The 12,619-nt window shown below is 43.3% G+C and overlaps 1 protein-coding gene across 6 annotated transcripts in view; it reads right to left on the minus strand.

Annotated features, from left to right (window-relative positions):
• The window catches only part of ANKS1B (ankyrin repeat and sterile alpha motif domain containing 1B), an 806,451-nt gene that overhangs the window by 71,325 nt on the left and 722,507 nt on the right, over positions 1–12,619 (minus strand). For 5 of the 6 annotated variants that reach the window (XM_037068001.1, XM_037068000.1, XM_037067999.1 and 2 more), the window contains exon 18: positions 1,522–1,629. In XM_037068001.1, the coding sequence (XP_036923896.1) occupies positions 1,522–1,629 (108 nt within the window). Of the gene's footprint in view, positions 1–1,521; positions 1,630–12,619 lie in introns of those variants that run through there. The other variant, XM_037067995.1, reaches the window with a different exon arrangement.

The raw sequence follows: 12,619 nt of genomic DNA on the forward strand, positions 1-12,619 counted from the left end.
AGCTCCCAAATGTCCCAGGGTATCCCAGTTGCCACAATAACCACTTTTCCTAAGGGCTGCCTCCCGGAGCCAGCTCTCTCAGATGTCCTGAAATCTATCTGCCCTCTGTTCTTTAAACGTGAACCAGACTCAAATCGTAACAGCTCCCCTCCTGCCCGACCCTCTGCTTGGTACTGGTGATGCGCTTTGCTGAAGTTCACTGATAAGAGGCATTCCACTGCATCTCATTGCTGGCCATTCCGTCTCCATGCCATGCTGTGTTCACCGTTTATCATCACTGCCTCTTCTAACACTTGCAGAAAGGGGATCGGAAGCAAGCAAGTGCAGGACTCAATAAAGAGAACAGAGTTGGTACTCTCCAACTGCTCCTGGAGATCCCAGCTGCTTGGATGGATTTTAGGGAAGTCCTTACAGGCCCCTGCAATCCGCTGGCCACTAGCTGCTCCATTCTGCCCACAGCCACCTGTCTCATTCTTCCCCTCTGTTTCTTCCGCCTTGCCTTCCTTCCCTTTCCGCTGTATTTCTCTCTCCCTCACCTGAGGTTTCTCTCTAGATTTGCTAATCCATAATATTAAAATATAGCTGAGGCCCTGGCTGGTGTAGCTCAGTGGATTGAGCTCGGGCCTGCGAACCAGAGGATCGCGGTTCGATTCCCAGTCAGGGCACAAGCCTGGGTTGCAGGCCAGTTCCCGGCAGGGGACACACGATACATTGTGTGTCCTCGGCAGAGGCAACCATACATTGATATTTCTCTCCCTCTCTCCTTTCCTTCCCCTCTAAAGATAAATAAATAAAATATTTAAAAAAATATATATATATAGCTGAGCCCTGGCTGGTGTGGCTCAGTGGGTTGAGCACTGGCCTGCTGAACCAAAGGGTCGCCAGTTCAATTCCCAGTCAGGGCACATGTCTGGGTTGTGGACCAGGTCCCCAGTAGGAGGCATGCGGGAGGCAACCACACATTGATGTTTCTTTCCCTCTCTTTCTCCCTCCCTTCCTCTCTTTCTAAAAAAGTAACTAAATAAAATCTTAAAAAATATATAGCTGAAATAGCTTATTCAATAAAGTTCTAGCTTCTCTATCTTTAATTTTTGAAGTGGGCAAAGCTGGGAAATTTATTTCTTAAAAAAAAAACCCAGAAGACCCTAAGGTTAATTTTAAATTGATCTTTACTTAACTGTGGCCTCTGAATGATTTTCTTTCTGTGGGTTTGAAAAGTCTGACAGAAATCTCATTTCCTCTCAGCGTAGGAGTGTGGGATAGAGTAGCTGGGGGGGGGTTCTTTAGAGGTGGAGGTTTGTCTGATGTGTATCTAGATCTCAAAAATACAGATTTAACTAAAAAAAAGAAAAAAATCTTGTCTTACCAAGCACAATCAGAAGTGAGAGTGTTTTTTACAAGGTAAGGCAAGCTATGTGGAAAGCAGGCTGCACTTCCCGATGCATTGCTTCCGTCATTTCATTACATGGCCCAGAATACATCTGGGGTGTACGAGTGGAGAGGGATATGCTGGGCACTTACCCTGAGGGTGATGGACCGAGGGGGCTTCTGTGGTGGGTCCTCGTGCAGCCTGTCTCCCAGAGATGCCAAAATGCGTTTCCTGTGGCCAATCAAATTGATTTTTAAAACCTGAAACAAACATACACTTAGGTCAAATATTTCATCGGAGAAAAGCAATTTCGATATGTCCTAATAGATGAAGGAAACGAAAGGAGACTGGTGCAAAGCTACCTCTGCACCGTGAAAGATGCGTGAGGTCACTGTGAACCTTCGAGTCTGGAGAGAAATAATCACTCGAGACAGTCTCGAGCGGCAGAGAACTGGGGGCAGGAAGAGAATGGAGAGACGGGGCCTGTGCTGCGCAAGCTGCCCAAGAGACCCATCCTCCACCCAGCAGCCGCAAGGCCCTTCAAAAGCACAAGTCAAGTCTTCTCCCTCACCAGCTGAAGTCTCCCAAAGCTTGCTATTGCTCTTAGAATGAAACCTGAGTCCTCACCTGGCCCCGAGGCCCCACAGGGCTGGTTGCCCACTGCCTGTCTCTGTGCCCCCCTCCCCTCCATTCAGGATGCTCGGTCACACCGGCCTTCTCTTTTCCTTGACCCTCCGTTCAGTGCGCACTCTCTCGCCTTGGGGCCTCTACCACTGCTTGTCCATCTGCCTAGAATGCTGGTCCTGAGATCGTCACAGGGCGCCTTCTCATCCCTCTGGGCACTGCTCAGGTGTTGTGTCCTCACAAAGGCCTCCCCATACACCCTCACTGAAAGCACCCGGCCCCCATCGCACTCTGCTTTGTGTTCTCTTTTTTCACTCTGAGATTATTTACGGGGCAGTGTTTGTGTGCCTCTCTCCCCCAGGTAGCTTTCTGAGAGCAGGGTCGTAGTGTGCCTTTTTTTGCTTATTTCCCCAACTCCTAAAGCAATGCCTGAAATAACAGGGGTTCAGTGAGTAGGAAAGAATAAATGTTAATATAGATACAAGTAGCAAAGTAGGGTTATAATCAAGCATTGCCTACTTGGGGGAGTCTCAGTCTCCCTAAGATGGGATTTTACGTGTGACGGGGCAGCAAAGGGCACCTTGTAGAAAAGATGACAAAGAGAATTAAGATTTGAACAGCGCCTCCGTTCCCACCCTTCCTGGAGCTTGGCCTGCGCTGCCCCTCACAATCCTCCCCCTCCCCCCATCTGGAAGGGGCCCTTCTTGCTTTGCAGATGAGGAGACAGAGGGCTAGTCAAAATGGTTAAGTTGCCTGCCCACGAGCCAGGATGAGGTGGCGCCGGGATTTGAATCAGGTTTGCTGATCTCAAAGCTTGTTCTACTCCAAGGTCATCTGCAAAATTTTGGCAGATCTCCAAATATTAACACAACGTATAAACGCATTCACAGGAAATGTTTTTACCCCTCCCCTGCTCCTATGCCATTCCAGGAGATAGCAACTATTTCTGGGTAACTGGTTCCTAAAGTGTACTACCCACCGGGTAAATGATTTAAGTTTTTTTCTCTCTTTTCAAGGGGGTGGGGTGAGCATTTCATTGGGCATTTCATCCTATACTAACATTGCATTTTTATTTGCCTATTTGTCAATTAGCATATTGGCTTTTCTGCCTAAATTTATTTAGATTTTACGTAAGCACTTAAACTGTCCACATGTACCGCATCTCAATGATTTTACAAACAGTCACCCTCCCGGGCTGATGAACCCCAATCTTTGTGGTTCGTTTCCACAGAGCAGGTCCTCTTTCCCTTGGGCCATTTTGGGTTCTCTTTCTCTGTGCCACCTCCTGCCCTAGCACCACCGCGTAAAGTCTGTTGAAAAAATGCTCACAATATTCCAGGTGTAAGTGAACCATGGCTTTGCATTTGAACAGGATACTATTTTCTGCTTTTAATTTCCTTTTCAAATGTCCCTCTTAACCACTTTGATTTCTTAGCCACTTTTGGTTTCCGAAAGGCTTTCAGTTACAGTAGGAATAACTAGGAACAAACACACACACTGTAAAATCTCTTAATTTTGTTAGAGCTGATAGTTCAAAGCGTTTTAATCTTGGAAAGATGGTCTGAATTATTTCTCCCTACATTCCTTATCTTACAGTTGTCCACACAGAAGCCCATCTGCCACCCTTCTGCCTACTCACATAGCCCTGTGCATTCTTTCTGCATTTATATTAGTCAGCCTGGCATTTCGCTACCTGGAGGAGCTCGGCAGGTTTTGCAAATCTGGAATTTCACCATAAACTCCTTCTTTCAGATGATTTACTCAGACACTAAGTAACGTGATCCTGGTGCTGCATACTCGCAGGCAATGCTGTTTATGTGATCCAGATAAATGCCTTTGCATTCCTGCATTCTTTCTTTTTTTTAAGCATTAAGATCAAAGAACTTCCTCATTTCAGAAAAATACAAAATACATTTGAAAAGGGTAGTGTAAGTCTAAAAACACTACATTTTCTTATTCTTATTATCTTGCCAAAGGCTTCTATTGGAGATACCAGTAAATTCCTTCCAGAAAAACTGCCCTTCTCCCAGTAGGTAATTGGATCTGATGCTGAGGGTGCTATCTGGGTCCTGCTAAGAAATGCTTTTTAGAGTAATACAGACATTCATAATTATAGACAAAGACCATTCATAATTATGAATGCCTGTATTACTCTAAAAAGCATTTCTTGTCCTGACAAGCAATGGACACTAAACAACAAATAACCGGTGAAACTGAGCTGGTGCGACCTCTGCCGCCACTCAGGTTTACTCTCTCACAGCTCAGATGTAGGCAAGTGACCTGACTCCTTGGGTCTCCATTTTCTCACCTATGAAGTGAGAAGGTTAATGCCAATCTCAAATGTTGCTGGGAAGATGAAGGGTGAAATTGGGAGCATAACCAGCAGAGTTCCCGGCCCAGAGAAGACGCCACCTTGCTGGTGTGCTTATTCCAGCTAATGGACTCAAAGGAGCCACAGAAACCCTAAGCCAGAAAAACAGAGACTTGGTCATCTTCCCAGCTGATCATGTCAAACAAATTCGCTTGCGCTTTGCATGAAGAGACGTGGCTAACCTTGGAAGAGCCCTCATTGACGTGACATGTACTGATGGGAATGGATCCAGTTTCTAGCTATTGGTTTAATACCAGATCTAATCTGAAAGAACGTAGGCTGTTCTTCCATGCACACCATGTAACCTGCGACAGGAAGTGACCTGAGCCATTTGCTGGAGCCCCATGGCTGTGTCCTCCACAGAACTTCCCAGAAGAGGAGGGATGGGTAGGTGGATAGATAAAACAAGAAGTTGAACACAGAGTGTTGATTCACCTCAAGAACATTTGGGTAACTTCTTAATTATTAGAAATAATCACATATCACAAAAGATAATGGAAACTATTACTAAACATTTGCGATGTTCTAGTTCTATGTTCAAATTGTGTTAGAAACTGCACCAAGTGATGAGTAACATTATCATTCCCAGTTTAGAAATGCAAACCCCGAGACTCAGGAATCCTGGGTACCTTGCCTGTGGTCACGTTGCTGACAGGCCAGGCCCAGGACTGCACCTGATCCTTAGTCTGCTCTTCCCCACTCACCATGCTCTTGCTCCTGGTATTAACCCCTCTACCTCAGCTACACTGCTGCCTGTATCGTTATGGTGTGTCTTAAGGCGGTGCTTTTTATTTTGAGTTGTCATGTTCAAAACATTTAAACCGAGTCTTGACCATCTGAGAAACATTAAAATCATAGAGTTTCAGGTTTGGAGGAGGCTTACAGCAGTGCTAAAGCCAGACCAGAAGAGCGCAGGCAGGTAGGTGCCCTGCAGAATTCCCTGTGAAAGGCATAGACACGTATCCGCAGCATTTCAAAAGGTTCGCTTTACACCACTTTGCTTTTATGGCAGACCTATATTCGTGCCTGTTGTCGATACGAAATCTGAAGAGGATTTTTACTTTTACATAAAACGGTAAAAACCCAAAGTAGCGTTTGTTTTGCAGGGAGCTGTTAGAGAGGCAGCCACACCCCAAGCAGTCATGGTGGCCCACCAAACTCCTTCCCTGGGAACCACACTCCACATCTTAGCATCAACCCACTGCAGCTTTGGACTCTGTGAGCATCCGTGCTCTATCCCCATTTATTTTGTGCATCTGTTATTAATAAGATGTGTCCTAGGGTAATTTCTTCTTTGCTTTGTGCCATTTCGGCTCATAGGAATGCTCTACTTTCAGATAGTGGGGGACACCTGTATAGACAAAGACCAGGAAGGTCTCATCAACTCAGGAGTCAGTCCCAGTTGGCCAGTAGTAGAGTGGTAGGGAGGGTGACATTTGGCTTCAAAACTTCCAGCTCAACAGTATGAAATCCAATCAGCAAGACTGTCACAGAGAGGATTCCAAAGAAAGATAGCCATTATGGGAAAGTCAAGTCCAAGGACAGTTGGGTTTGCCTTGAGTGAGGGCAGCTTAACATTTGACCATTGCTGTCATTATTATATGTGGTAGGGAATAGTGAAATCGAACCACCCCAAGTACCATGACTAATGACTAGTCAGTTCACAAACATTCAATTTTCAAAAAGCTGGGGGTGGGGGGGGAGGGGAAGCCAGAGCAACGGTGACTGTGGTAGAGAGAAAAATCTGTGCGGTTTTCATTGTTGTGTGGGTACACGGCGTGCACGAGAAGCCCCATGGGAGTAAATGGTGAAGCAATGATGATATATTGGGGGTTTAGTTACCCTAAGATATTGACAAAATTCAGTTCAACTCAAAAAACACTATTGAATTTCTGTCACAAATTATTTGTAGAACTCAAAGGGGGAACTTGGAGAGATTGAGTGCAAATAACTACAGTGTCCAACCATTAACAAAGAAAAAATTGTTATACACATGAGCATAAGAGCAGGGATCCAACTGCCCAGTTCTGATAGATAAAAGTTACTGCGTGTTTTCTTAATGGTTTTTACTACAATGATCACGAGAAATGCGGGTCGAAGGCAAGGAGTGTCACTGAAGTGGCAGGGGCCTGCCGTGTGTCGGTGCCTGTCCGTCAGAGCGGCAGCCACCTCCTCAAATTTCCTGCGGTGTCAATTACACGGAAGCACTGCAGAAACCCCATCGCAAATTCCGGCAGTAGGAGGATGACTTTGCACAGTGACAACGCTATAATATTATGGCACTGTCATTTATGTCTCTGGATTCAGCTGTGGGAATTCGGCTGGACAAATCCATGACGCTACCCTTGCACTGAATAGCTCACATCAGAACAGCAAGGCCAAAAGCCGGGGTACCTAGACTTCTATTTTTTCCTTTTAAAATTTAATGTGCTATAAATCAAACATGTTAAATTTAAGGTGGTGTAAACTAACCATTATTTTTCTTCTTCATCTGTTTTTTAAAAATTGAACAATGTTTCGATTACAATAATAATACTGCTTTCCCATGGTAGAGACAGAAAATACAGGAAAATAAACAAGAGGACAAGGCATCCACAGGCTATTTGCATTTAGGTATATTTCCTTTCATTTTGTCAGCATGATTATGCATCATAGTGGTCACACTGTAAATACAATTTTTTCCTTAATTTTTTTTGCCTGATATTAAAGCTAAAGAGCTTTCCTACATATTCAACTCTCAGCAGACATTTTAAGTAACTCCATATTAGCATATTATCTCTTTAGAGAAGCATGTCATAATTCACTAGCTGTTCCCCCTTGCTGTTGGAAATTTAGTTTGTGATTCTTTTCTGGATATCAAACATGCAATGTCCTTAAAAAAACCCTATCATCCTACACTCTCCATTTTCATGGCCACGATTGCTTAGACACGATATGAAAAACACCAATGAAAACTGCGAGAAGGCACGTGAGTCAGGAAGGAAAGTCCTGTCTCTGCGTTCCGCCTGAAATCTCAATCTGTTTATTGCTGGCTGGACCAAGGCCTCCAGGGAAAATGGCAAATCCACATAATCCTCCTCAGTGTCACATTCTGCAATTGTGCTGTTTTGGAGTTCAGATTTAGCTGACAGACGGGAAATAACACATGTAGCTGGTGTCCCCCAGACATTACATACGCAGCACTGCTGAGCACTCGGGCTCTCCCAGTTATCACGCACGTCCCTTTCATTTCTGTGTTTTACTTAGAGAGCGATTTTCACTTTGTTTTTATTTAAATGGTCTTTAGGATGAGACAGCTTTGTCTGCATTTGGGAACCCCCTTCCATTTTAAGGGGGCAGACCGTCCCCACTTTCCCTTTCTACTTACTTGCCAACTAGGGACAGCAGCCCTCATGCAAACCTAGATGGCTTGCCTGGCTTCTGAGTGGCCTCTCCCAGCAAAACTGCAAGCGCTCTCTGGATTTTTGGCCATCTAGAATGCCCAGACAGAAGTGGAAGTTCATCCGCTTTGTTCTCTTCTGCAGGACGAAAAGTGGGAAGGATTTCCCCCCTCCTTGGTCACAATTGTTAAACATTTCCCACCTGAGAGCACCCAGGCAGAAGTGCCCCTGTGTCATCCAATGTCCGCTCCCACAATGCCAGGAATCCTAGTTTGAAATGGCATCTAATTCCAACTGTGACATTTTCTCTCTTATTTCTTGGGCTGTAATGACCCATGTCTGGCAGTGGTATGGTGGAAGCAGAAGGTCATGATATTTGGTTTTTTCCTCTCACTCTTCTTCTAGGTAAGTGATCTTTTACACCTTTGCATTGCGATGTCAGAAGGTCAATGATAATCTCATTCAACAAACATTTATTGAAGGTCTTTCACATATACCATCGTGCTATGCAATTTGTGAACCGCAAAAGAAAAAATATCCAGTCTTCTAAGGCTGTCAATCCAGTAGGTGGAAAAATGTTTTCAAAGTGTGTGTGTATATTTCCATCTATTATGTATCCCTATCCATCCATCCACCTAACAAATACATATGTCTACACAGCCTTTCCAGACTAAAAAAAATTCCTGTATATTGAGTAAGAATGACTAGAAAGCTTGCTGGAAATTATAAGGCACTGAACTAAGGCATTATTTCTCTCTTAAGTATAACAGAAACTTAAAACTTTCTTACGCTATCCTTGAATAACCCTAACTGCAAAATTTTGAATACTATCTTTGCTATGTAAATGTATGATTTTATGGATATCTCTGCGCAGATTTTAGATTAAGAACCATGCCTTTCATTTCTCCAGCCCTCTCCTCTATTACTTAAAATTCCTTCGAATCCAGCCAGTCTCCCCGTCTCCAACCCTGTCATGTAGGTCTCTCTGGCCCACATACACAACAATACCTTTGCATATTCTGGAGACTTTGCTCCTCTTTTCGTTAGACTCTTGCAACCATGACATCAAGATCCACCGAAAGCTTTCTTTGCTCCCCCTGGACTACAGCAACCTCTTTCTCTGAATTTCTCTAGTAGTCAACTGGACTGTCAGCTCTGGAAGGTCAGACACAGTGTTGCTGCATCACAGGGCCCCTCACAGCACCCAGCGCATGGGTACGCCCTTCAAGGGGCATCCCTCACATCTCACATCTCGCCCCGTATGCATGGACAACAAATGAAGCAGGGGAGATGTCTCTGGAAGGCAAAGAGGACAAGCCAAGAACACCCATACCCTGTTTCTTTTCCTTTTAACTCTTGAGCGTTTTCTGTTCCTTTTGAGCTGCAGCGCCTCCTTCCCTTACCTCGGTTGCTGAGGGTCATGTCAAACGTCCTTACCTCCCACCACCTGCAACTCCTTCCCTTTACCTCGAGCGCTTCATCTAAGAAAAAAAATCACTCTGACTAGATTTGCCAAATGTTCTTTCCTTCAGTTATTACTTTTCAAAGAAACTGCTACTAAATAATCAGCAAATAATAGTTTATATGACAGATGTCATCCAAAGGCACTTGTGTTAATTTATGGGGAGGAAAAGAGGTTCCAAGTTAAATAGCTCCAGAGAGAGCAAAGGATGATGAGAATGGGGGGGGGGGCAGGCAGGTAGGGGTGTGTGTGTGTGTCTGTGTGTGTGTGTGTGTTCTGAGGATCGTCTGCTTCAATAAACAAGAAATACTAATTATGAAGAAATGAGAAAATCTTTGATGGAAAGAGAGATCTTAATTGTATAATTGGTTCTGAGCATTTAAGGGTTCTGGAGGTAGAAAGGCTTCTTTTGTAATCAAGGAGAATCTTAGGTTTATTTGTAAAGCTCTCTGAATTACCTCTTGATGATGGTACTAATTTTCTGATTATATTTTCACATAAACATTACTCCAGAAGATTAAAAAAATTCAAACCAACCAACCAATCAGTTCTTAACCAATTTCCCTCTGAAGTTACTTTTAAGTACACCTTGCTGCAAATTCAGTTTTCTCAAGAAAAATTTGGTTTGCATTGTTCATAAGCCAATCGTCAGGATTACTTAAGGAAAATTTCGTTACAAAAGAAAATGAGAAATATGTGCTGCAATCCACATCTAAAGTTATTCTTGGAAATGTGATGATGGGCGAATAGCATTTAAAATCTGCAATCTCTTTGCACTATTATGGATACTATTATGTTTACAAACCTGCAAACCTTAGCCTGATAGCTCAGTTGGTTAGAGCCTTGTCTTGATACACCAAGGTTGCAGGTTTGATCCCTGGTTAGGACACATACAAGAAGCAACCAATGAATGCATAAATAAGTGGAACAACAAATCAATTTTTCTTTCTCTCTCTAAAATCAATAAATATAAATTTAAAAAGTGCTCTGCAGCTTAAGAAGTAGAGAGGCCTCGGTTTTGCTTATATTTTGCTAACTACACAGGTTATTTATTGTTATTGAGGGTTTTTTTCAACTTACTTCCTTTCATTTTGAGATCATAAAACTTAGGATCCTTATTATATGACCAATGTGGTCAGTAATGTAAATAAGATTATATTTAGCAAAATTCAATATTAACTTATGTCTATATATTAGAAATTAAACTGAAATGTGCAAAGTGCATAAATATACCCCTATTTTATCAAGTAAATGCAAATTTTATTTTATTTTTATAAATATACCCATATTTGTAAGGGGAAGCTTTAAGACAATCTCAAGAGACAATCCTAGGTAAGTGAAGGCCTCATTATTCAGTGGTTGTATCATAAATGGTCTCCTTTTCTGCTCTTTCGCTGCCTTCTTCTTGCTGTTTAGCTACTTTAATGGCACATAACACCCTCCATCAGAGGGTAAAAGAGGGAGAGAGGTAATGAATTCAAACAAGTCAATTCTGTTTTTTTTTTCTCTTTTCTTTTTGTCAGCAGCTGTGATAAAAGAATGTGGAGTGGGAGGAGGCAAAAATCTAAAACTAAAAAACCTAAAACTAGCAAAAATGAAGGTTTAAAAAATCTGTGTATTTTACTCGCCCAGAAAGTTCCTTCTGCTCTTTAGGCCTGGGTGTTAGTGCGCTTCGGCCAGTGGGTGAAGGGAGGAGGATGTGAAGGGCTTAAGGAGGCACTTCTAAGGAAAGCCGATGTTGCTGTTAGTCCCAAGGACAGGCTCAGGTTGAGGGAGCAGGATGACAGTGGGAGCCAGGTTTTCAATAATCCCTTTTCTTCCATTGTTCCCCTTACCCTCATCGGCTGTCTTCGCCCTTATCTTTTGGAGAATCACATAAAACTGGACTCACCATTTACCCATTAGAATGGTTAAAATGAAGACGACTGACAATGTCAGGTGGTGGTGAGAATGCGGAGCAACCAGAACCATCATATTATTGCTAGTGGGGACGCAACTGATAATCCGTTTTTTGGAGGATTGCCAATATCTCATACTATGACCCAGTTTCTTATCATACGACCCAGCAAATCCACTCCCAGTTAGCAACCCGAGAGAGAAATGAAAACATATAACCACACAAAGATCTGTAAATGAATACTCCAATGGCAACTTTCATCACAGCGGAGAACTGGAAATAATCCAAATGTCCCATGAGCTGGTGAATAGACAATTAAAAGGCAGTATGTTCAAGGCTGCAGGCACGTGCTACGGCAGGGACAAAGCCAGGCATGCAAGATCACAGGTTGTATGATTCTACTCACATGATGTCTCTGGAAACTATAACACTCTGTCTAGGGAAAGCAGATCAGATGAATGGTTGTCTAGGGCAGAGGGCCCTGCACAGTGAAGACTGACTGCGTGGCCATCAGGAAACTTTTTAGGGTAAAGGAAATGTTCCGAAACCAGTTTGCATGAAGGGTTGGACAACTGTATAAATTTACTAAAAATGCACTGAACTATCTACTTAAAATGGGTGATTTTATGATCTGTAATTATACTACGATAAAACTGTTAAAAATGAATAATGCGGGGAGAATAACCCAGTATTCAGCACTCAGTAAGTGTAGGATGAACAAGGCCATTCCTGAGGCCACAACTCAGGTTGCTCCAGACAGAAACTGCTGGCCTCCTGGAAGGTGCCCTTTACCAGCTGCACCGAAGGGCGGGCAATGCAGAAAGTGCACAGTGTCCAGTATATTTCAAGAGAAATGTGACTTAGAGGGAAGCTCTGCTCTGGCTGCCTGGTGTCGTTTAGCTATAGGTTCATGGGGGAGCAGGATATTCTTTCTTATATGTGAACAATAAATTAGTACCTATGACTTCCCATACCTATTTTGAGTCTTAATCCTCCTAGTCACGACACTTTGGTAAGATGTTTATGCTTTCTAAATGCTTACAGCAAATGGTTTGTGAATGTATTAAATTTAGGAGTGTAGGGATCTCTGGGAGCCAACACAGGTTCTACAGAGGTAATGAATGGGTGATGATAAGGAGATGATCTCAAGCGCTAGAGAGTAAGGTTGCATTCTAAATACTAATCACATCCACAGGGTGAATGGAGACAGAATGACTCTCTGGCCCAAAGAGCCAATGGAATAGACTGACAATGTGACTACAGTTTAGTCAGTGATACTGAAACCCAGCTAAACAAAGAAGGTATAGTGTCAGAGTGGGGTGGGCCTGGAATCAAGAGTTGAGGGCAGATGCAGGCAATAAAACAATAAATCAAAGGATTAGAGAGCCTAGTGCTGGCAGTATCCGTGGGAGAGAGTGCTTGAATCTGGAGGAAGTAGCCTCTTTGATCACTGAAGAGGTATTCCCTGCCCTTGGACCCGGCTATTTCGCCAGTCCTTGCATCGATCCTAATGAGA

This window comes from Sturnira hondurensis, unplaced genomic scaffold (assembly GCF_014824575.4).
Source record: "Sturnira hondurensis isolate 20B ecotype Veracruz unplaced genomic scaffold, ASM1482457v3 Scaffold0017436, whole genome shotgun sequence".
Classification (NCBI taxonomy): Eukaryota; Metazoa; Chordata; class Mammalia; order Chiroptera; family Phyllostomidae; genus Sturnira; species Sturnira hondurensis.